Consider the following 22,971-nt stretch of genomic DNA (forward strand, 5'->3'; position numbering starts at 1 on the left):
CTGGTTGTTAAGTGAATCTGGCTTCCCCATTGTCTTTGCTTGTCAGAAGGTTGCAAAAAGTGATCACATGACCCTGAGACGCTGCAATGGTCATAAGTATGAAACAGTTGCCACGTGTCTGAATTTTGATCATATGACTACATGGGGATGCTGCAAAGGCTGTAACTGTGAAAAATGGTCATAAGTCACTTTTTTCAGTGCCATTGTAACTTTGAACAGTCACTAAATGAACTATTATAAGTCGAGGACTACCTGCACTCACAATAAGGAACACTGCTCACTTTTCCTTCCATACTGAGGTATACGAGACTCAAGCATGCAATATCAAGTCAGATCATTCTAGGACAGAAGCCCCCAACCTTTTGGGCACCAGGGACCAGTTCCATGGAGAGAGATTTTTGCATGGACCAGAGGGGGCATGGTTTCATTCATTCATTCATTCATTCATTCATTCATTCGGTTTATATACCGCCCTATTCCCAAAGGACTCAGGGCGGTTTACAAGGCAAAATTTAAAAACAATCCAATATAAAATTAAAATAAAATTAAATTAAGTCTAGCCGCAAAAATTAAATCACAATTTAAAAACATTAAACCCCTCAGTCCAGACCAGATAGCTCAAAGAGCCAGGTTTTTAGGTCCCGGTTTTGTGTGCTGCTTGCATCCTACGGATGGGGTTTTGCTTGTTTGTGCAGACCGGTTGCTGGCATGTGGCGGCCCGGTACCGGTCCACGGACCGGGGGTTGGGGACCCTTGATCTAGGCTAATGAAGATCTTTTGGATAGCAATAGCCTAAGATTTCAGTTTACTTTTAAACTGAAAATATCATGAACATTTAAGTAAAGCAAAAAAAAAATAAAGTTAATACCTTTCTACAGCTTTATTTTTGTTCTAAAAGAAAGGCAATGGGCAATACATTTCGAATAGAAAAATTAGTCAAGTGAGTCTCTGATCATTCCCCATGCTCTTTTTTATTTAGACAGCATCATTCTGTTGCTGCTTTCATTAACGAAAATCAGAGAAAGTAATGTGTGATTGCCCTGAATGATGACCCCTAGCTTACTAATCACTGAAACAACCACATGAGATTTCACACTCATTACTTTGGTAAATAGCAATAAAGGCTATTAGAGACAGTTCATGGATTTTGAAAAGTTGGTCAGTTTCAAACATCCGACAACTGGCCAATAATCCACCCAACATTTCTCCTGGAATGTTCATGAATTAAGTGTTTAGAACAAAAGTAATGTGATAAAACTGTAGCAATTTTTAGACAAGCAAACATTTACACGATTTTCTTCAAATTATAGGGAAGTTCAGATCTTTTCCTGACATACTTCTCCCCTCTTTTATGAGAGAAATAATAAAAATGAAAAGCAAAATCTATTGTTGCTTGAATTTAATTTCCATTTCAAAAGAATGATGGGAATTTTTAACAGCTAAGCTTTTTCTTGCTTTCCAGCATTTACAATAAAACAATTTTCAGGCTACTCAGAATGTTAAAAAATAGCTTCATGCTAAACATGAAATATAACAGGCTTGCCTGGTTTCAGGGTATGTAAGGAAGGCATTAGTTTCCATGTATCATCACTGACGTTTAAAGAAAGTTTTCATAGCTAGCCACATATAGTCAAATAGACACATAAAGTAATTGCCTAGTTGCATAGCTAATTAAGATATGGCATGGGTACCACAATGGTTAGTCGAGGAACTTATTAGTCCAATCTATTTCACAAGGTTGTTGGGATGAAACAAGATAAGGTTAATGACACATTTTAAAAAATATTTCCTGCAACTTCAGGAACAGTTCTGTGAAGATATTTCTCATTGCAACTAAATATGCTTTTTAAGAGTGCAATATAAAGCACAAACAATATATAATTTAGATAAACACTGAAAATATTTTTTCCATACTATAGAAATGTATAAAATAGAACACTGCTGATTCTTATTTACCACTCTTATCAATTTATCGATCAATCCATCATCCATCCATCCACCCATCCATCCTTCCATCTAAAGTACCGGTAAATATATATTGACAGAAAGATTTATTTATTTATTTATTTTAATTCCATTTATATCCCACCCTTCTCCGAAGACTCAGGGCGGCTTACAAGCTTAGCAGTAGCCTTCTTAGCAGTATATGCCTGCTTATTAGGGCTTTCACACCCCCCCAAGCGGCATTATTACAAAGTCAGCTTATTGCCCCCAACAATCTGGGTCCTCATGACAATTTATATGATCCTTTGGATTATCCAAATACTTGCCTGGAATATATCCCACTGACAATGTCATTCTGAATGGAGTCTTCTGTTGACAAGTTGGGGCCAGCAGCCTTAGACACAAGTAAAACCACTAGGCCTCTCATCTGCATATTGTTCCTGGTGTCAGACACAAAGCCTCTAGAAAAGAAAAGAAAAGAAAAATAAGTCTAAATAGTCTATAGAATTCTCCTAAATTTACTTTCTGTCAAATGTGTTAGCTTCATAGAATATCAGGCATTACATTGTTCATATAATATTCCCAAATGGAGGCTTCAGTGAATTACACAGGTAGTCCTCAACTTACATCCATTCATTTAGTGCCCATTCAAAGTTACAACAGCACAGTTATTTTCAGCCCTACCAATTCCAGGGAGTTCTGGGGGTTGCAAGGCTCTGGGGCCAGTAAGCTGCAAACTGCTTACTTTTGCAGTAAATGATATTGGGGGAAAAGATGGCAAGGCACTTAAAGGTAGTCCCAGATTTACAACCACAATTCCATTAGTGACTGTTCAACAGCACTGAAAAAAGTGACTTATGACCATTTTTCACACTTGCAACTGTTGCAAAATCCCCTTGGTCACATGATCAAAATCCGGGCGCTTGATAACTGGCATGTATTTATGACAGCTGCACCATCCTGGGGTCATGTGATCATCATTTGAAAACTTCTCAGCTGGCTCACAACAAGCAAAGGTAATGGAGGAAGGTAAATTCACTTAACAGTCATAATATTGACTTAACAACTGTGGCAAAAATGTTGTAAAGTGGCATAAATCACTTAACAACTGTCTTGCTTAGCAATAGAAATGTTGGGCTCCGTTGTCACTGTAAGTTGAGGACTACCTGAATTTGAATAACCATTTGAATACTGAGCAGGTTATTTTGAACATGCTGAATGATGGTCATTTTTCGATCATGTAAAGATACTTTAAACGATGATTCAGGCCACTTTCTCAATGTTTCCCATTCAAAAAGCAGTGACAAATTATTTTATTTATTTTATTTATTTATTAATGGGATTTATATCCCGCCCTATCTCCCGAAGGACTCAGGGCGGCTAACAACAATAATTTTAATTATTAGTTGCCAAGAACACTATATAAACTTTGGAAATCTTTTTATTTTTTGAAATAACAATGTTAAACTAGCCAAATGCAGCAGACTTTGTTGTCTTTAAACAGAAAAAAAGAAAAGTGAATAAAATGTGGTTCTGGGAAAATCATTATGTATTTCCCCCATTTGATTCTGCTTATTAGAACTTCTTTTTTTATTTAAGAGTTTTACAAAAACAAAATTTTACAATATATCCCCAAATCCCTCCCACCCCAAACCCGCCCACTTCCCCCCCACACTTCCCAGAGCTAAATACAAGATTGTAGTTACAATAATCATATTCTAAATAAAAATTATGCATAATATACAATTAACCAAATTCATAATGTGCTTTAACTCCCCTTTAACATAACTACAAACAAAGTACCAATAACAATATCCCACTACAATCTACTCATAAGCTAAATGGAACTTTTTAGTCCCATATTTGTTCTGAATATAATTTATCCATCTCCTCCAAACTTCTTGATATATATTTAATCTTTGACTCATTGTATCTGTATTTAGTATTTCTCATTGTTACGAAACTCCTAAAGCAACAGTTTGTGTATTAGAGGCATTATATTCAAGAGGAAGTTTTGTTTTATATAGCATATACAGAAGGGTGTAAAAATGCAAATAAAATTAATATACTATGCCATTAGAGACAGGACAGTTAAGCAGTTAACCCTGAAGGTATTTTTCAAGTTGTATAACTGATTTAAATGAAATCAGTATTCAAACTAGGTGCTCAAAATTCTAAACTTAGAAGCAAAGTTCGGTCTACATATCCATCTTCACTGAGATTGAATGAAAATGTAAATGAAGTCAATTACCATATGACAGAAAATACATAAAAATAGAATATAGAGACAGTGAAGCACCAATCTCTGAAATATTTCATTTTTGTGAGAAAATAGCTAATTCATAGCAACTCCGTGCAGAGAAATAGTGGACACTATTAAGCAAGAACAAAGGCACAAATTCATATAATATCCATGCATGTGACCTAAACCATCTAGTGTTCCGTGTGGTTATTTATGCTTCCTTTCCAAATCCGAGCTAAGAATTAAAACTTCTTTTCTAGCCCTCCAAAGTTATAAACAGACTTATATTAAAGACACGGACTCAGTCTTCGCTCAAGTTAACTGCAAGAGATTCGAAGCAAATAAGCCCTACGGTAATCCTCCTTTAGTAATCAGAAGCTACGGCAATCACTTGAAATGGCTTCAGGGGTCATATTCACATTCTACCTGAATCCATGTCCCTAGAGATATTCAACCCATGTCACAGGTACATAAAAGTCTTCCAGATGGTGCAATTATTCTTGATGGGTACGTAGCAGAAGACAGGTTCCTCTAGGGCAAAAAAGCAGCTGGAAGTAGCACAAATGGAACTGGGCACAGACACGCACAACTTAACATCAGAATCAGATTCCTTCCTAAAACCTTGGGCAAAATATTACCACAAGTGTAAATATAAACTCACAAGATATAATGTAGCTGGCTTAATTCTAGTTTATCCCTCTTGTTATTATTAAACGCTATGCCTTCAGGCTAAATTGAATTAGACCTGTACAACGATCCACTGAAAATCCAGGTTTACAGAGCAACTAAACAACTGGAGGAAAACCACAGTTATTCTCAGTGCTATTCTTCTGACAAAAATAAGTTTTAAAATTAACAAATTGCTATGTAAATGGAGAACTCTTTTGTGCTCTTGACTTGAAATGAAGAGGGAAAGCCTTGCTTAGAAACAAGCACACTACAGAAGTGTGCCGATACAAAGACTCGCACCACCCACACATGCAGTAACACGGGATAATATTTTTTATGCTAAAAGAATTACACCTCCTACTACTGTCCATCTGTTTAAGAGAATAAATCAACCAAGCATAAGCATTCTTATGGAAGCTCTGCATACAGTAAGTACTTCAACTTCCAATGTTCAGAGCTATTTCTCTTCTCAGCAGAGATAAGAGATAAGCTTATAATTCCAGTGGTTTCCACTCATTGAAACATTTTTGGCAAAAGGAGGGGCAAACATTTAGAATTTGGAGGATATTTTTTATAAAGGCCATTCAACAATTACATTTTAGCAATCATATCTACAGATTATCAGACAAATCAGTGTACAGTGTAAAGACTAAAGACATACTTTTTAAATTTTTTAGAAGAATTCAAGGAAGAAATTGAAACACGATTAACAATTCACATCCACATTTAAAAAATACAGCGTAACTTTAATGGCAGCATTTACAGAATACATTAAATTTGTGTTGCATGTGACAAGGAAAATAAAGTGAATTGCAAATTACGTACAACATATGTCTAAAAATATAGAGGGTATAAATGAATTTCTATGCCTTAGTGGAATGTTCATTAAATATTAAGAAATTTTAAGACATACAAATGCTAGTAGAATAATACTCAGTAAGTACATAGTCTCTTATAAAGAATAAAATATTGAAAAATGCGAAAATAGCTCTGTATAGATTGTCTCATATCTAACAAAGAGGGTAGTACAGAGTCAAGAGTCAGTAGAAACATAAAAATAAATTTAACATGGGAACAAAGTACTTAAGTGTATTGAAAAAACATGAGAAGAAAGGATCACGAATTAATGGATGCTGAATGACTGTGGACTGAAAACAACAGGGAGTGAACAGTATGAAAGAAATACACGGATATAAATTGGTTATTTAGAAAGAATAAACTAGAAGTTGCAAGTGCGTATAGTCAAGGCGATGGTCTTCCCAGTTGCAATGTATGGCAGTGAAAGTTGGACCATAAGAAAGGCTGAGCGCCAAAGAATTGAGGCCTTTGAACTGTGGTGCTGGAGAAGACTCCTGCGAGTCCCCTGGACTGCAAGGCGATCAAACCGGTCAGTCCTAGAGATCAACCCTGACTGCTCTTTAGAAGGCCAGATCCTGAAGCTAAAACTCAAATACTTTGGCCACCTAATGAGAAGGAAGGACTCACTGGAGAAGAGCCTAATGCTGGGAAAGATTGAGGGCAATAGAAGAAGGGGACGACAGAAAATGAGGTGGCTGGATGGAGTCACTGAAGCAGTAGGCGTGAGCTTAAAGGGACTCCAGAAGATGGTAGAGGACAGGAAGGCCTGGAGGAACGTTGTCCAGAGGGTCGCGATGGGTCGGAAACGACTTCGCAGCTAACAACAACAAGAAGAAGTTGCAAAACAAATATATGATGGAAAAGCAAATGAATTAAAGGGAAAGGAAAGACTGAGAAACCATGGCTGGGTTGAGATTATTTGTACCAGTTATAAATACACACACAGGAACTATCAGGAACCTCTTATTCAAAACATTATTTTCACAATGATTGTACATTAACTGTGGAGGGAAGCTGCATAAGCCTAGTAAACGATGCAGCTTACTTGAACATGTTTCCTACAGTTACCTTCTGAACTTGGATTTCTGGACAGCTCTCTAGTAGGTATCAGAGCTGTGGAAGGCATTTGAAAGAGTGCTCTACAATTTCTATTAGCACATATAAAAAGCATTTCTTTTTGCCCTGTTAAAGCATTTGTGTCTTTCAGAAATTTTAAGTGATGGCTTAGAAACTACTCAGTTAATATATCTGTCACTCAAGATATCTCACTAAGAAATACTGAGCTGTGAGACTCTACTATAGCTGAGTTACATCTGGTAGTTTCCAAAATTTAAAACATTTTCAACCATTTTCACCTCTTATTTGAGTCAGATTATAATATGAAGCAATCAGGAGCACAAGCATACATGATGCTTACTGAAGAAGCTCAAAGACAAAAAAAAGTAAACATGTACAAAAAAAGCACCTATGCAAAAATTCCAGGTTGTAAAACCTACATTATACTTTTAGTCTGTTGCATAATCCCATCATCCACATATTATTGTGTACAAAAGCTGATGACAGTTTCAGTAACTAAAGTATTGTTTCCACAATATCAAGCGATTTATTAACTGTGAAGAAAGATTACATTTTTCACACAGTGTAGATATTGAACCCTTTACAGTTAATAATTTGTGGAAAAGTAACTTGAAAATTCTGATACATTTCCCATAGATGTGTTCATCCCTGAGAGAGCTCAAGATTTCAAAAGGTGAGACATTTAAGCAACTTGTGGTTTTGGAAATGTTGGTTTCCACAGCAACCAGCATCATTTTCTTTATATAGCATTATAAACAGATGGCAAAAAAAGAATGCCTGTGTTTCTTTGCCAGCATGTCAATAAAAACTTTAGTACTATAGTACTGTATATTTGAATTATTTAACAATCCAGGTAAACTACCCACAGAACTTACTGTTAGTCAAATGTTGGTAAATTTTTATTCTCTCAATGTTTTCTTTCTTAGGTATCTTTTGTTAATTAGCTATCTTTTCTTAAATTTCTTCTAACACCCACATTTTCACAATAAAGTGTTTAACACAAAAGAATGAATCTATGTCAGGAGAGCTATAAAAACCTGAATGGAACACTTAATGAAATGGGAGCTGATAAATTGGTCCCTTTCAGACTTAATACCAAATCAGGATTACAGTTACATGAACAATGCAAGGGCCCTCAAAATTGCAGTACCACTTCTTTTCCTCTTCTCTTCCCTTGCAGGCTTCATTCTCTTAAAGAAAATCATAAAAGAAATATGTTCATGTGAACACGAAACTAAACTGTTCACAATCACACTCTGCTCATCTACCATCTACAAACTCAAACCATTTGATGTTCTAGCTAGATATGACGTGAAGCTACAAGTAGTGGATTTACAATCACAATTGGGACTGGGAAGGCTGTCATAACTCAGTGAGGTGAGATGTCATGTGACTGCAGTGACTTAACAGTGGCAATCCTGGCACACACACAGACACACACACACCACCCCAGCTGCAGTCAAGAACCAGGAATCACAAGTTGTTAAGCAATTTTCAGCCCCATCCAAGCCATTCTGGGCTTGATCCCTTCCAGATAGGAGCTTCAATGAGATAAGGAGTGCCTCCAATTCTGCTCTTTGACTGCTCTGCACTCTGCCTTCTGGGGCGGCAAACAGTCCCAAAATCATGCAGTTTGGGGGCTGTTTGCAATCCCCCAGAAAATCTCAGTCAATCCAGTCTATCCCGACAAGCATTCATTTGGCCAGCTACCTTCTCTCCCAGTTCCCGCCAATGATCTTTTGTACCCCGCCATAACTGAAGCAGAAATGGCTCACTGCTGTCTCCTTTTGGGACCTGCAACCACCATGCTACCCTTGACACTCCAACTTCTTTGTCACATGACTCCCCACCCCACCCCAGCAGTGCGGCGCCAAGCTACAGCCCCACGAAATGCCAGCAATTATTTGTTCGTCCCAATTCCCCACACCAATCTCTCACCTTTTGTGCCTAGTCACCGCAGCCAAAGCAGAAGCACTCACTGCCTTTGTTTTCTCCTTCAGCTTCCGTAGTGGAGATTTTCTACATGTGACTCCCTGAGCTTTTAAAATGCTATGCAGTCCTCATAAAGCTGGGCTGTCACACAGGCTTCCATGTTCGGCTTACAGTCACACTTTCAGCCTATTGAAGCAAGCCGATCTTGTGAGCCCCCCACTTACTTTCTACCTGGATTTCCCAGATAGGTGCAGTTAGAGCATATTAGGCACACAGCTTTGATCAACAGCCAGGGAAGTAATTAAGGACACATTCAAATCACTTTCAACCAAACAGTGAGGCACAACGGATTCTTTATGGAGCACCACCCTTGAAAGGGCTGTTCGAGCTCAGATTCTTCTATCCCCTTTCTACAGCTACCCAGGCTCTTCCCTGCTACCCAGTCACTCACCGGGTCCATCATTCTGGATGTCACTCCACTATGGTTTCTCCCCCAGGCACCTCCACTCACCCAGCTCCACTCTCCACTTGGGTGTTTGGCACCTCTCTGTCACTGGCTTCCCCACTCATCTGGTCAGCTCGCCTCTGCCATCTGCTGGTACATCTGGTGCCACCCTTTGGTCACTGGCTTGCCCACTCGCCTCAGTCAGTTTGCCTCTGTTATGCTTGGCGCCTCCTCTGGTCACTTGGTTAGCTACTCATCTGGGTCACCTTGCCTCCCCCATCTCCTTTCCCCTTTCATGATTCCAGCCAACTCTCCCCTCAAAAGTCTTCCTGCCCCAAACCTGACAGAATCCCCCTTCTTTCCTTTCTCCGCCTCTTCCTCAAAGCTCCAGGGTTCCGGGCCTCTCCCCACTACATTTGGAATACACGGAGACTCAGTGAACTTAAAATAACAACAAAACTTTACTGGTTATAATGTACATTTCTTCTTTCTTACATGCACACATTCATCCACACTTACCCATGTCCTGTTCAACGGCCTAGCTAGAGCAGAGGTGGACCCCCGCTTTACAATCTGTGAAGTACAACTCCCAGAATTCCTGAGCCACCATAGCTGACTCAGGAATTCTGGGAGTTGAAATCCACAGGTCATAAAAGGGCCATAGTTGCCCACCTCTGAGCTAGAGGGATGGAAGCCACCAAGTCTGGGTTCAAAAATGACTCAAAGAATGAGCAGGCTTCAGGAGCCCATTTACCTCAAAGGTCCTTGCTTTTTAATTCACAGGATTTGCTTTATTAACTTACAAGCTTCATAGCTGACGATGGGGCTTGGGGGGGCAGGATTTTCCATGTACTCAAACCCACCTTTTTTGGCCTGGTTCAGGTGATATTTTTCCTTTGTTTCCTTAACAACTTGATTCCTTCTTAACTACCTTCCCAAAGGGATCTTTTAGACAAGATTCCTGGCTTTTGTCCACCCTGCTTACATTTTGGCTTCATCTTTCAGTATGGCTGCTTCAGCCTACTCTCCCACTGCTATCTTTCCTAAGGCTTTCTGAAGGCAATGCAGCTTTATAAAGACATTGCAATTCAATTGTTTATTTTAGTTCTGGAAATATTGAAAAGGGAAAAGACAATATGAGAGGATCGTGGGAGTAAAGATTAAAAAAGAAAGTTATGAATTAAGGGTTTTTACAGATGATTCGGTGCTGGTTCTGGAAGATCCTTTAGAGGATTGAAATATTAATGGGAAATTTTAAAAATGGTACATTAGCAGGTTTTAAAATTAATAAACAGAAGATGAAGATGTTAACAAAAATATGAAAACAGAAAATCAAACAGAACTGACAAACAAAAAAGGATTAAGATTGAAAAGATAAAGTATTTGGGTATCATTATGACAAATATGAACTATATACTATTTCAAAATAATTGAGTTAAGATATGGAATGAAGATATGTTAAGATGGGTGTAATTACAATTGTCATTGTTTGGGAGAATTCCTGTGATAAAAATGTCTTCTTGAATGATGTTATCATTTCAAACAATAACTGTTTTGACAATTGATGCACCATTTAAACAGTAGCAGAAGAATATCTTTAAATGTATGTGGTATAGGAAAAAAAACTATGAGTTAAATATAAGTTGCTACAAGATACAAAGGAAAGAAGAGAACTGGTTTTACTCTGAAAAAACAAGGCTTTGAACGTAAAAGGACATGACCTGAGATTTGGCTAGCGTGGATATCTGTGATTAAGGTTAATTCAGATTTTAAAAACCATTATGTTAGATGTGCCCTGTTGAGAATATAAAATAGATACAAACCCAGGTTGTTCCCCCAAATACCCTCATGCTTCTCAGCACAAAAAGCAAATAATAAGAAAACACAAATATCATATCAGAATTTGGTCAAGAAGTATGTAAAATAAAATCATGAGAACTGGTGGTAGAGGGATATACAATAATTATCAATGGTTCTCTTATATACAATTATTAGAAAGATGTAAAATAGACAAAAGAATTTATGATTTTAAACATTCTAAGCATAAAACAGAATTGTACACAAATGGTGAACATGTAATTGCTAAGCTGTAGGATAAAATGGGCTAAAATGTTTGGTTATAATACACATATGGAGAAATGGGCAAATATGTGGTTGAAAGGACTGAAATGTACATTATAATCTTAAAAAGAATTTTTATAAGATAATGTACGTTGGTATTTGTCATCAAAGAAATTGTCTAGAATGTATAAAGGCACTTTAAAATTTATGCTGGAAATGTGAAAAAGGGTCTTGTTAATCATCTTTGGTGCATGTCTAAAAAAAGCTAGAAAAAAAAGCTGCAATCAAGTACATACACGGATTCAGAGGATCCTAAAAGATTAATATACAATTGAAACCAGAAGTTTTCCTTTTCGGACTGGTAGACAAACAGCTGGAAAAAGTCATAGAACTTTGTGTACATACCTGCAGGGAGATTATTGTATGCAAAAAATGGGGAAAATTTGGTATTATTTGCAATGGACAAATGGTTGATGAAAATGATGCATCTTGCTGGGATCAGCCGTATTGACTCCTCTGATCTGAGGAAATACAGTATCTACATGTATTGCTGACTGGAAATCCCTTATAGATTTCTTTTCATGAAACAGAAAAAAAGGAACGTATGGTTTATGGTTTGATTAAACCAAATAGATTTTAGAAAGAAAAGAGGTAAATTGTAACCTTGGAGTAAGAGGTAAACTTACACTTGTACTCATAACTGCTGTACAGAAAACCAGAAACTTTAGTTTATATAATTATTAGTTTTTAGATTTTTAAAAAATCTTTAATAAAAGTATGAATCTACAATAGTACTGCAGCATATAGAAGAAAGCAGCAGTTCACTTGAATAGAGAAGGATACTCAGTCAAGATTTATACTTGGCTTCAAAGAAAGGCATATGACTATAAGGACTCAAGAAAAGGTAGCAGCAGCATGAGATTTCTCCATTCATTTGTAACATTTTGTCTAAGTATGGAGGTATTTTTTTTATTTTTATGACTCTTTAATCCCTTTATCTGAGGTGGAGTTGGGCCAACTGAATGAAGTTGAGCGATTACTAGCCAAATGCCCTTCCTGATGCCTACTTGGAGTTCGCAGCAAATATTGTCTCTTGGCATCCTGATAGAGAAACATCTGCTGCTGCCTAGGATTGAACTCCAACATCTGTGCCATTCTACGCATGGATATATATTATCTAATAATTTGGAAATATTACTGGTTCAAATACCTTGCATATATCCTTAGGTTGGTTGCATGTATGTACCTGTGTTAATCTGATTCCAGTACAAGATGTAGTGTTCATTCTATACCAGAATAAAAAGAGGCAAGAAGCAAGGACATGAGCATTTACTGCTACTGTAGAAGGAATGCATGGTTTCTCTACCTACAGCAGAATTGATAAGGAATATTCCTGACTTCAGTAGGATTTCAATAGGCTCCAAGTGGTAAACAGAAAGTCTTGACACCTATTGCCTTAAAGAAAATGGTATCTTAAGCAAAAATAACATTAACAGTTTTTAAATCCTATAGTTTTCCTTCAATACACTGAGACTAAACATTCATTTTGAGTTAAAATCTTCTAGAATTTTGGTTCTGGCTATTCTGATTTGCCCTTTATTTCCCACCATCACATTACAGATTTTTCTTTTTTTTCATAATTGTTTTATCTAATTTTTCAGGAATCCTCAGAAAAAGTGTTTGGTATATATCCTCTTCTTATTTGGCAACTGCAATCTGTTCCTTAAAACAGAAGTAAAATGGTCACCAAGTGAAATATTCATTAAGCAAACCACATAACTGAAGACAGAGAGAGATACAGAAAAGATTGCTGGTTCCTGATGTCACTTTCAGATAAAGTTCTCTTATATAGTTATGTCAGCATTACTTTCACTCCAAGAGAAATTTAGTTGTAAGAGCACACATTAGCTGGAAACGTTACTATTACCATATTTGTAAAAAAAATTGCTACTTGAGGAATGGCTATATTCTTTGCAAATATTTTGCTGACTTTGTTCAGTTCAACATTCCCATTCTTCCTCTTCTATTCTTCACTTGGCATTGCATCTTGGTCATCTTACTTTGACAAAAGCAATTTTAATAGATTTTCTCAAGGGTACCAGTATATTATTGCTGTATAAATCCCACGTGAGTCACTGAATTGACCAAATCTCTGTGTAAATATAAGATCTTTGAAAACAGACTGAACTAGCCAAGGGTATCAGTTTGAGGAGGCACCACAAAGAAAAGCAAAATTTAAGTTTATTATAAATGTTAAGGAAAAGTTGAAAATATAAAAACCACTTTATTACAAAAATCTAGTATCTGCCAGCAGTCTTGAGCTATTTGCCTGAAAAACCATACTCAGCTATCAGAAGAAAAGAACTGCAAAACCTCAAGCAACTTTGTTAAATCTGAAGAATCTCTAGGATAAGAATGGAATGCAAGGCAAAATTAGATGACATACGTTATTCAAATAAACTTCAAATTCTAGAATTCTCTAAGTTTAACTATTCATATATCTAAATGCCAAGTTCAATCTAAGGTGGTGCAGGTAATGGCTGAATCAGTATGGTTACCCAATGAAATGTTGTGACTTTAGAAAACCATGTTCTGAAATAAAGTGTTGCAAGACTCAGAAAATTAGGATAATTGAATGTTAATAAAGTGTCAATATATAAATTCACAATTGCCACATGAACCAAAATATACTTGTGAATTAAAATGAAATCCAACAAAATCATGCTCATAATGTAGACAAATTTTCAGGGCAAATGAGTTATGGCATCTGAGCATCTTCCTGACATGGATTTGAGACAAATACTGTATTACAATCAGGGCTTTTTTTCTCATAGAACGCTCAGAACGGAGTTCCGGCACCTTTTTTGGATGGAACCTTGTAGGATAGGCAAGGCGGGTTGTATGACATATGTGAGTTCCGGCACCTTTTTCTTTTACAAAAAAAGCACTGATTACAATGTATTCAAATATTCTCTCTGGTGGCTATGTAATCCTATATATAAATTGGGATGGTAAAGAATTATGTTGTTATATATTGATATAGTAGCTGCCAAATTCTTTGGTGAATAACACAGTCCTATAAAGAAACCCAGTACAATCCATTCCAAGTGTCTTGGTAGGCTGAGTTACAAATCTTCTGCTACCCATATTTGCTGTTTTAGAATACACATAGAAAAAGAATGAAAGAGGACCAACACTGTACAGCACCTATATAGAACTCTGCTGAAATCCCACGCAGAAATCTGAAACAAGTGTATAAGAGCCACCCACAGTGAGACATACTTTTGCTAAGCAACAAAAAGATCAGAAGAAGCTACCTGGAAAGATACAAACATACAGTAACAGCCCTATATTCAGAAAGCATCTCCCAGGCTTCCTGTGTGTGTGTGTGTGTGTGTGTGTGTGTGTGTGTGTGTGTGTGTGTGTAAATTACTAACAAAGAGTCAGAAATGCATCTCAGTCTCCCTTAATTCTTTGTTAGTAATTTACACAAATATATGAACTGTCCGTTGTGACTACAGCCTGTTCGATGGCCTTCAAGATAGGCTGAAAACAGGAAATAAAGATTTGCCCCATGTTTGGGGCCTAGCAAGGTAATCTAAATAGTTAACATTTGACATATATATATATATATATATATATATATATATATATATATATATATATATATATATATATATATATATATATATATATATATAAAATAACTACAGGTTTATTTTTTTATATTCTAAACCAAAAATTGTATGTCCATGCATACCTACCCAATTTTAGTTGGCCAAGCTACATTTGAGTTCCAGAAGTGTTCCTATACATTTTTATATCTTCCAATAAGTAGTTCATCAAAATTGGCAAGTCCAATATTGGCATTTTTGTCACACCTCCTGCTAATTGACAGTATTTACACCTGCCACAATCACCAGATTCTTGGCCATTTACAATAATGATAGCAAACAAAAACAAGGTAAAAGGGTTAAAATTCCACAGTAACATTAAATATATGTATCAAAATACATTACAAATAATTTAGCATAGCCACCCTTCATCATAGAAAAATTGGAGTTAACCTTTAAAGATAGAAAATTAATAACAGTTCTGCTCTTGATCTGATCATAATAGTACGCAGATATTTAGGGGAAACATTTAAAGAACTGAAGGCGATTCTTACTAATTACCTTATACAACTTAACATTCTAAATTTTAAAGAAAGTGTAAGGCCTCAATAACTGTCTTTATAAAATGAAAGCTAGTTATTTTAGTAAGAATTTTAAGATTTCTAATCTATTAATGATTGAATTGTAATATTCCACAGTTAAGAGGTAGAGATATGTACTAGCACATTCAACATCTCCTGCTAAAGAACATGGGAAAACTGCAAACCAATGAAGTAAATACAATGAGTCAGAATATAAAACAATACTAATATATTCATTAATATCCATTGGGGGAGGAGCTATCACTTTACAATTAGTGCTCTCCAATAACTGCTTACATTCTTTTAATTTTATCAACTATTTTGCTTTACTTTATTCGATTCTGAAAATATCTCTATGGCTAACCTTTGATCAATACTTGCCTGAGAACTCTATACTTCTCCACATAAGATATTACAATGGAAAAAAGAAACGACCAAGAGTGAATTCTGTGGTGCTTACATACCTACCCATTTTAAATGACAAAAGGAAATATATGCTAAGGAATAGAAAAATTCATTGGGTCATCAGCTATCTTTTAATCAGTGGTGGGATTCAGCCAGTTCGCACCACTTCAGCAGAACCGGTAGCTAATTTTTTGTTGCCCAGGCCCAGAATGGACTTACGGAAGCAGCATCCACCCAGAGAACCGGTTGTTCACATATTTGAATCCCACTACTGCTTTTAATCAATTATACTGAATCAAATAAAACATTTTTCCCCCAAAATGGTTGTATTAACAAATTACTGAGCATCACCAAATAGTTTAATTTTCAGTGATATATCCTTAAATCAAGTTCCTTAGAACAGGGGTCCCCAACCCCCAATCCATGGACCAGCACCGGTCTTGGCATGTCAAAAACCAGTCCGTGCAAACAAGCGAAAGCCCATCCACAGGATGCAGGCAGCACATGAAACGCCTCCTCCAGGCCACGGAACTGGTCCCTGGTGCCCAAAAGACTGGGGGCCACTGCCTTAGAATGTACTAGGACATAATATCCAAACTTAATACCAAGACATTCAATTCACTGAGGCAAAGTAGTCTCAATATTATGTTTCATGGTTCTTCCTGAGAAATTAATCCAAGTGTGTAGAAGTGCCACTGAAGCCTACAAAAAGTGAAAATATATTTGGTACACTAATAATTTCAAAAAAGCCTTATAAAATGATTTTACCTATGTAAGCTAGAGAATGAAATAGTATTTTTCTCCATTTTTTTAAATCACTGTACTTAGTTCCTATATTTTTTTCTGATTCTTTATATTATATATTAAAGGTACTTTTGATAAATTTCTTTATGATGCAATAACACTATTATCATACCTATCTTTGGAAAATACAGGTAGTCTTTGACTTACAACCATTCATTTAGTGACCATTCAAATTACAGAAGCACTGAAAAAAGTGGCTTATGACCATTTATCACACAATACTTGCAGCATCCCTATGGCCATGTGATCAAAATTTGAACACTTGACAACTGGCTCATATTTAAGATGAGTGCAGTGTCCCAAAGTCATGTGATCTTTTTTTGTGACCTTCTAACAAGTCAATGGGGAAGCCAGTTTCACTTAATCATTATGTGACTAACTTAACAACTCTGGCAAGAAAGGTCATAAAATAGGGCAATTTAACAGCTGTCTCACTTAGCAACATAAATTTTTGGCTCAATAGTGGTCGTAAATTGAGGACTACCTGAAGTTGTCCCAAACTACTTTTGTCAGCATTTTAGAAATCAATTGTAAATAATGAAAGCATGATCCCATCTATTTCATAAAAGAATAAACACAAAGATAGAAATGATGAGTCAGTGTATATAATATAATGCATGCAAATTATAATGCAGTCTTATCATAATGCAGTTCCAATGGTCAAAAAAATCACACGGTGCCAACTCCCCACGTCACATGAACATTTTTTTTAATTTTTTTCAAAGAGAGAGGGAACAAAATTATAAATCTCCAGCAGAAAAGTCTTGATAAAATTAATTTCCTATGAACCTCTGCACCAGACTGTAATCTTATCAGGAAGTTAGCATATCTTAATGCTCTTTGCTCTAAACCATGCATGACATTCAGAAGCAACATAACATCTGTTCTAGAGTTAATTCCATGCAACTCTAATTTAAAACGATTTCAGACAGCCAGTCAGTCAACACAGGTAGACCAATAATCAGACTCTAAATAAGGAAGTATTATATATTCAGTGTAAGAGATACAAGGAGTTTGGGACAGCATAAGAGTTCTAATTATGGCAGGCAGTGTTAATAGTTAAAATGTTATCAGAAATCGAAGGAGGGGAATATGAGCATTTGGATGCAATAAGCACTCCTTCAAAAGCTTACTAGAAATATATTGGCCAACAAAGACCAGTTGAACGCTTACCTGGCCGTGTTAAGCAAGGGGTGGTTGGTTCCCACCAATTTGCGCATCTGCATGGCGATGTTGCTCAGCTCGTCGCTCAAGAGGCACCGAAGGCTCATGAAAGAGGTCGGGTAGCCCACAATTTTCTCGGCCTCCGAAACCACTTTGCTCCAATAGGAAGCCGAAGAAAGCGACGGAGAAGTGGAGAAGAGGCATCGCCGCTGCCTGGGCTTTCCACCTCCTTCAGCCCAGAACTGGGCAAGTATCCGGGAGCAAGTTTTAACACAAGGTGACAGCAACACGGGGCGCATCATTACTTCCCAGAAAGCCAAAGTCACCCAGGCGGCTCTTGCTGCTACTTGTCTGTCCCCAAATTGTATCTGTACAACAAACAAGCAGGACCCGCTACAGGTCTGATCATCGGTATCAAGTCTTACTTACTCCGGTCCTCCAACCTCTTAATAGTTTTACTTCTCTCCGCTCGTATTTATGCGCGCTTTACGCTTCTGCCCCGCTCCTTCTTGGGAATCTTCTTCGTCCTACCAGAGAGGAGAATTAGCACTACTACGGCTTTATAAACTCCTTAAAGTCGGTGGGCGGGGTGCAAACGCTGCTCTAAGTAGCCTTCCCGGTACCGAAGCGGCACACACTAATCTCCTGGAGGCAGCCATCTTAAGTGTCGCAAAATGACAGACAGGAAAATCAGGGAAGTTACATTTTTTGCACCGTTTCTGTACCTTACGGTATTGCCTGGGAGCACAGTAATCTCTGGAGGAAGGCGAGTAGTTACTACAGTTCCTGAGTGTCGAGCTCTGAGTTCCAAATTGTCGTAGGTGTGGTCCTCCAGGCTCACCGTAAAGCGGAGCGCAAAGTTCGTGATTCCTGAAATACAATCTGCATTCCGGCTACATAGTAAATATTCTGAAATTGTTCCTTGAGTTCTACTAAGAATCACCGCCTCTTCTGTAGGATCTTCGTAGAAGAAGGATGCCATGAGAAATCATCGTTAGATCGCTGGTATTTTTGAACTCATCCAAGTTCGCGGGTTTTTTAGTTTCATTGACTCGCTGAATAATTTGTTCAATAACAGTCCCAGCTCGAGGAATCTGAATTGAGTATAGTGCAGTTACGCGCGCGTTTAGATTAAAGTAAATCTCTTCAGTGAAACGTCTCCATACTTAAAATTATTCTCTTGAAGCACGTTATTATTAAATTTTATGACATCTGACTTCCAATGACAGGAGTCGGTCACTCTTGGATTAATTACATTTCAGCAAATACTAGTGAAATCAATTGCACTTACTCAGAGTAAAGTTAAAGTTACAAATTTCCTCATGAAGAACACTTTTTCCAGCTCAAAATTATGAGCTATTGTTTTAACTATAGGAACTTTTTGTAAAAAAAAGTTATAGCATATATATCTATGGTGTATTACATGAATAAGCTGTCTACCTATGCATAAGATACTATCAGTTCAAATATCCTTAGTTCTTTATAAGAGAACATAGATTGCACTTGTGTTCATATTTCTACAAATAAATGGTAAAAGGTTTTCCCAGCTGCTACGCTGTATTTGCATGAACCCTCACCCATAAACTAGTCATCCTTATTTTACATAGCATGTTATGTAAATCCATTCTGCATACTTAATTTATGGTTACGTGTATCACATAACCCTCAACATTTGTTAATTCTGTCCATCATAAATAAATGTATTATGCAAACAGTTGTATATGTTTGTTCAGGAAGTGACAGTGGCACACTATTATGCCACTAGTTTGCTAATAAAATGGAGAATGCTGCCTTTTAAGAAGTGTTGTTTAGTGAAAGTATATAACAATCCCAGGAATACAACTGTACAAAGAAAAATATGTGACTCATTTATAGCATATATACTGTATCTGTAGAGGAGATTCTACTAGTCCAGACATGTCAAACACAAGGCCTGGGGGCCGGATCCGGCCCGCGAAGCCATCCTGGAAACAGTGAGGGAACGGCCCCCACTGCCTTGGCCCTGGCCCAGAGACCCTCCTCCTGCCAGAGACCCTCAGATCTGTCCCACTCCTGCCCAGGCCCCCATAGGCACCCTTGATGCGAACGATGTAGAGCTGGCCACGCCCACCCAGCAGACCATATGCACTTTAGCCATGCCCACCCAGTAGGCCATGCCCACCCAGGCCACACCCACCCAGCCCCTTGAGGGCAACCGCAATGCTGATGCAGCCCTCAATGAAATTGAGTTTGACACCCCTGTACTAGTCATTCCAATTCTTTTTATATAACTTCAAACAATTTCTGATGTGCTCAAATTTTAAGGCTGTTTATATATATACATAGGGACGCGGTGGCTCAGTGGGTTAGGACGCTGAGCTTGTCGATCAGAAGGTCGGCAGTTTGGCGGGTCGAATCCCGAGTGCCGCGTAACAGAGTGAGCGCCTGTTACTCGTCCCAGCTTCTGCCCACCTAGCAGTTCGAAAGCACGTAAAAATGCAAGTAGAAAAATAGGGACCACTACGGTGGGAAGGTAACAGCGTTCCGTGCGCCTTTGGCGTCTAGTCATGCCGGCCACATGACCACGGAGACGTCCTCGGACAAGCGCTGGCTCTTCGGCTTTGAAACGGAGATGAGCACCGGCCCCTAGAGTCGGAAACGACTAGCACGCATGTGCGGGGGAACCTTTACCTTTACCTTTATATATATACATATACATACACACACATTTTATGGAGTAGTACCATAAAATTATATATCAATGAAAAGATAATTTAATCAAGAATGTAATGCAACAAAGTTTGTTCAATTATCTGTACTATACTCTATGAAAAATTATAGCCAAATAACCAGAAAAAAAGGAAGCACAACCTGCTTAGGTTGATATCAGGTAGCTTTCCTTCATCTGATTGTAGCCAGTGAGCATGAGTGTTTAGAGAGCCAATCAGGTGTCATCTTGTTTTGGCTATGAGCCAATCAGATCACAGTAGGATTTAGTTACTGATGTCATGTATTCATTTGTCAGTGTGTTATGTGATCGCTATCAAGTTGGGGTTTTTTTTTTCTTTCATTTAGTGAGCTTGTAAAACATAATAAAATTAAAGTAATGGTGCAAAGAGTTGACTGCCCAGAAAGCGATGAAAAATAGTATTATTAAGTGAACAAGGCTACAGTTATAAAGAAATTAGAAGAAAAATTGGTGGAAACTTAACCAAAAGTGGCATTTCTACTGTGCACTTTTCCCAAAAGGTTTCCACAATTTTGGCCCTACTGTATATCGCCATATTGCTAAACCATACAGCAGTGCTATGCAGAAGCACACACCCCAATAAAATTTTGAACTGATGTTCATGACAAATGGTGAACACTTTTTTTTTTTAAAGCACAGACACTTTTCAAGTGTGGATTGAAAATAAGTAAGCTGTATTATTTATTTAATGCACTTTTATGCTGCTCAATAAGTGTCACCCGCATCAGGTGCTCCGGTATGTTTATTTACCTTACCTTGATTTTGTTTCCTTTAAGCAAACTGAAATACTACAAAGTTTAATGAAGCATATAGTACACATCTGAACAGTACAATTATATAGAGAACATATACTCAACACAATTCATGCTTAAAGGATGCATTAATATCTTACAGTAATATTTTCTAGTTAGTCCACTGATTGACATAGTCTTTCAAAGTGTAACATCATAGTGGGGAAAATCAGCCCTCAAGAGTAATGCAACTACTTTTAAGAGCAAGACAATTGCCAGGTTTCATTCATTTTCTGAAACAATTTAGAGTTTAATATCTCCTGTGGGGTTTTTTATGAATCTTAAATAATTATACTAGGAATTTGCACCGGATACTTCCTACACATCCCTATCAGCCTCATGCTGACTGAGAATTATGGGAACAGATTGAACCCATTGAAGGAGTTCTTGGAAAGAGAAACCTAGATTAAAGACTATGATGGCCAAAGTAATACATCATATCCCAATCTGAGCATCTAAACACCCTCCAAACTACTAGAATTCCCAAAGAACAAATTGTAAAACCAACTAACATGTAAATCATACCTGTTAAACAAAAGATAATTAGTTATTTTATAGGATACGATTTGTAAATGCGTATTATAGATTGCAGTGAGGTATGTAGTCATACTTCTGCTAAAGAATGGTTTAATTATTTTAGTTCTTACTTCATGACATCTTTTCTAAAAGGATTTATATATTCAGTAATGTTAAGTTTTTTCTCCTATTCCTAAAAAGTCCCACACCATAATGATACTATACATGATCTCCAGATATATGCTGAAGCCACCACAAATTGTAAATTGATATGTTTAATGAAAACCTTATAGCCTAGGTTAATTAACCAGATTATTAACTCACAAGAGTCTCAATGGAAAATAGAATTAGTTCACTGGGTATACCTACATTCCTATATGTAGGAAAAACTAAGTATTGACATTCACACAGATTAATGTGTTTATTTTACATATACCTAAGAAAGCATGTAGTTTACACAACATGCTTATATAACATTTAATTTATAAAATAGAAGTAAGTTGGTTAGCTGGCCCATTTTTGGCACGTGGAACACAATATTAATTCTAAATATCTTAAGAAAGCAAAAGAGTACGAGAAGGAAAAGAGTTTGTGAAATTACCCCAAAATGAAATATTGAGGAAACAGTTTTATATTTTATTTTAGACATTATAAAGTACAGGCAGTCCTCGACTTGTGACCACAATTCAGCCCAAAATTTATGTTGCTAGCTGAGTTTTGCCCTATTTTATTAATTACTTTTCTTGCCACAGTTGTCAAGTGAATCACAGCAGTTGTTAAGTTAGTAACCCTGTTAAGTGAATGTGGCTTCTCCATTGACTTTGCTTGTCAGAAGGCCGCAAAAGGGGATCACATGTGCTCAGGAGACTGCAAAATAAATGTGAGTCACTTGCCAAGCATCTAAATTTTGGTCATGTGACCATGGGGAGGCTGCAACGGTCGTAAGTGAAAAGTCCCTTTTTTCAGTGCCATTGTAACTGAATGGTCACTAAATGAACTGTTGTATATCGAAGGCTACCCGTACAATAAATAAAACACCCTTTACACCAGACATGTCAAACACAAGGCCCGGGGGCCAGATCCGGCCCGCAAAGTGGTTTCATGTGGCCCGCGAAGCCATCCTGGAAACAGGGAACGGCC

The 22,971-nt window shown here is 37.3% G+C and overlaps 1 protein-coding gene across 2 annotated transcripts in view; it reads right to left on the reverse strand.

Moving 5' to 3' along the window:
- PDSS2 (decaprenyl diphosphate synthase subunit 2) overlaps window positions 1-18,421 on the reverse strand; it is a 107,706-nt gene extending 89,285 nt beyond the window's left edge. For both annotated transcript variants that reach the window (XR_014491688.1, XM_083356082.1), the window contains exons 1-2: window positions 17,806-18,421; window positions 2,271-2,405 (exon numbers count right to left, since the gene is read on the reverse strand). Coding sequence is in view for 1 of the 2 variants with exons in the window: in XM_083356082.1 (XP_083212208.1) it covers window positions 2,271-2,405; window positions 17,806-18,098 (428 nt within the window). In the remaining variant the exon portion in view is untranslated. The remainder of the gene's footprint in view (window positions 1-2,270; window positions 2,406-17,805) is intronic.
- Between the last annotated feature and the right edge of the window lie 4,550 nt (window positions 18,422-22,971).

The sequence above is a fragment of the Vipera ursinii genome, assembly GCF_947247035.1.
Source record: "Vipera ursinii genome assembly, chromosome: 1".
In the NCBI taxonomy this organism is placed as follows: domain Eukaryota; kingdom Metazoa; phylum Chordata; class Lepidosauria; order Squamata; family Viperidae; genus Vipera; species Vipera ursinii.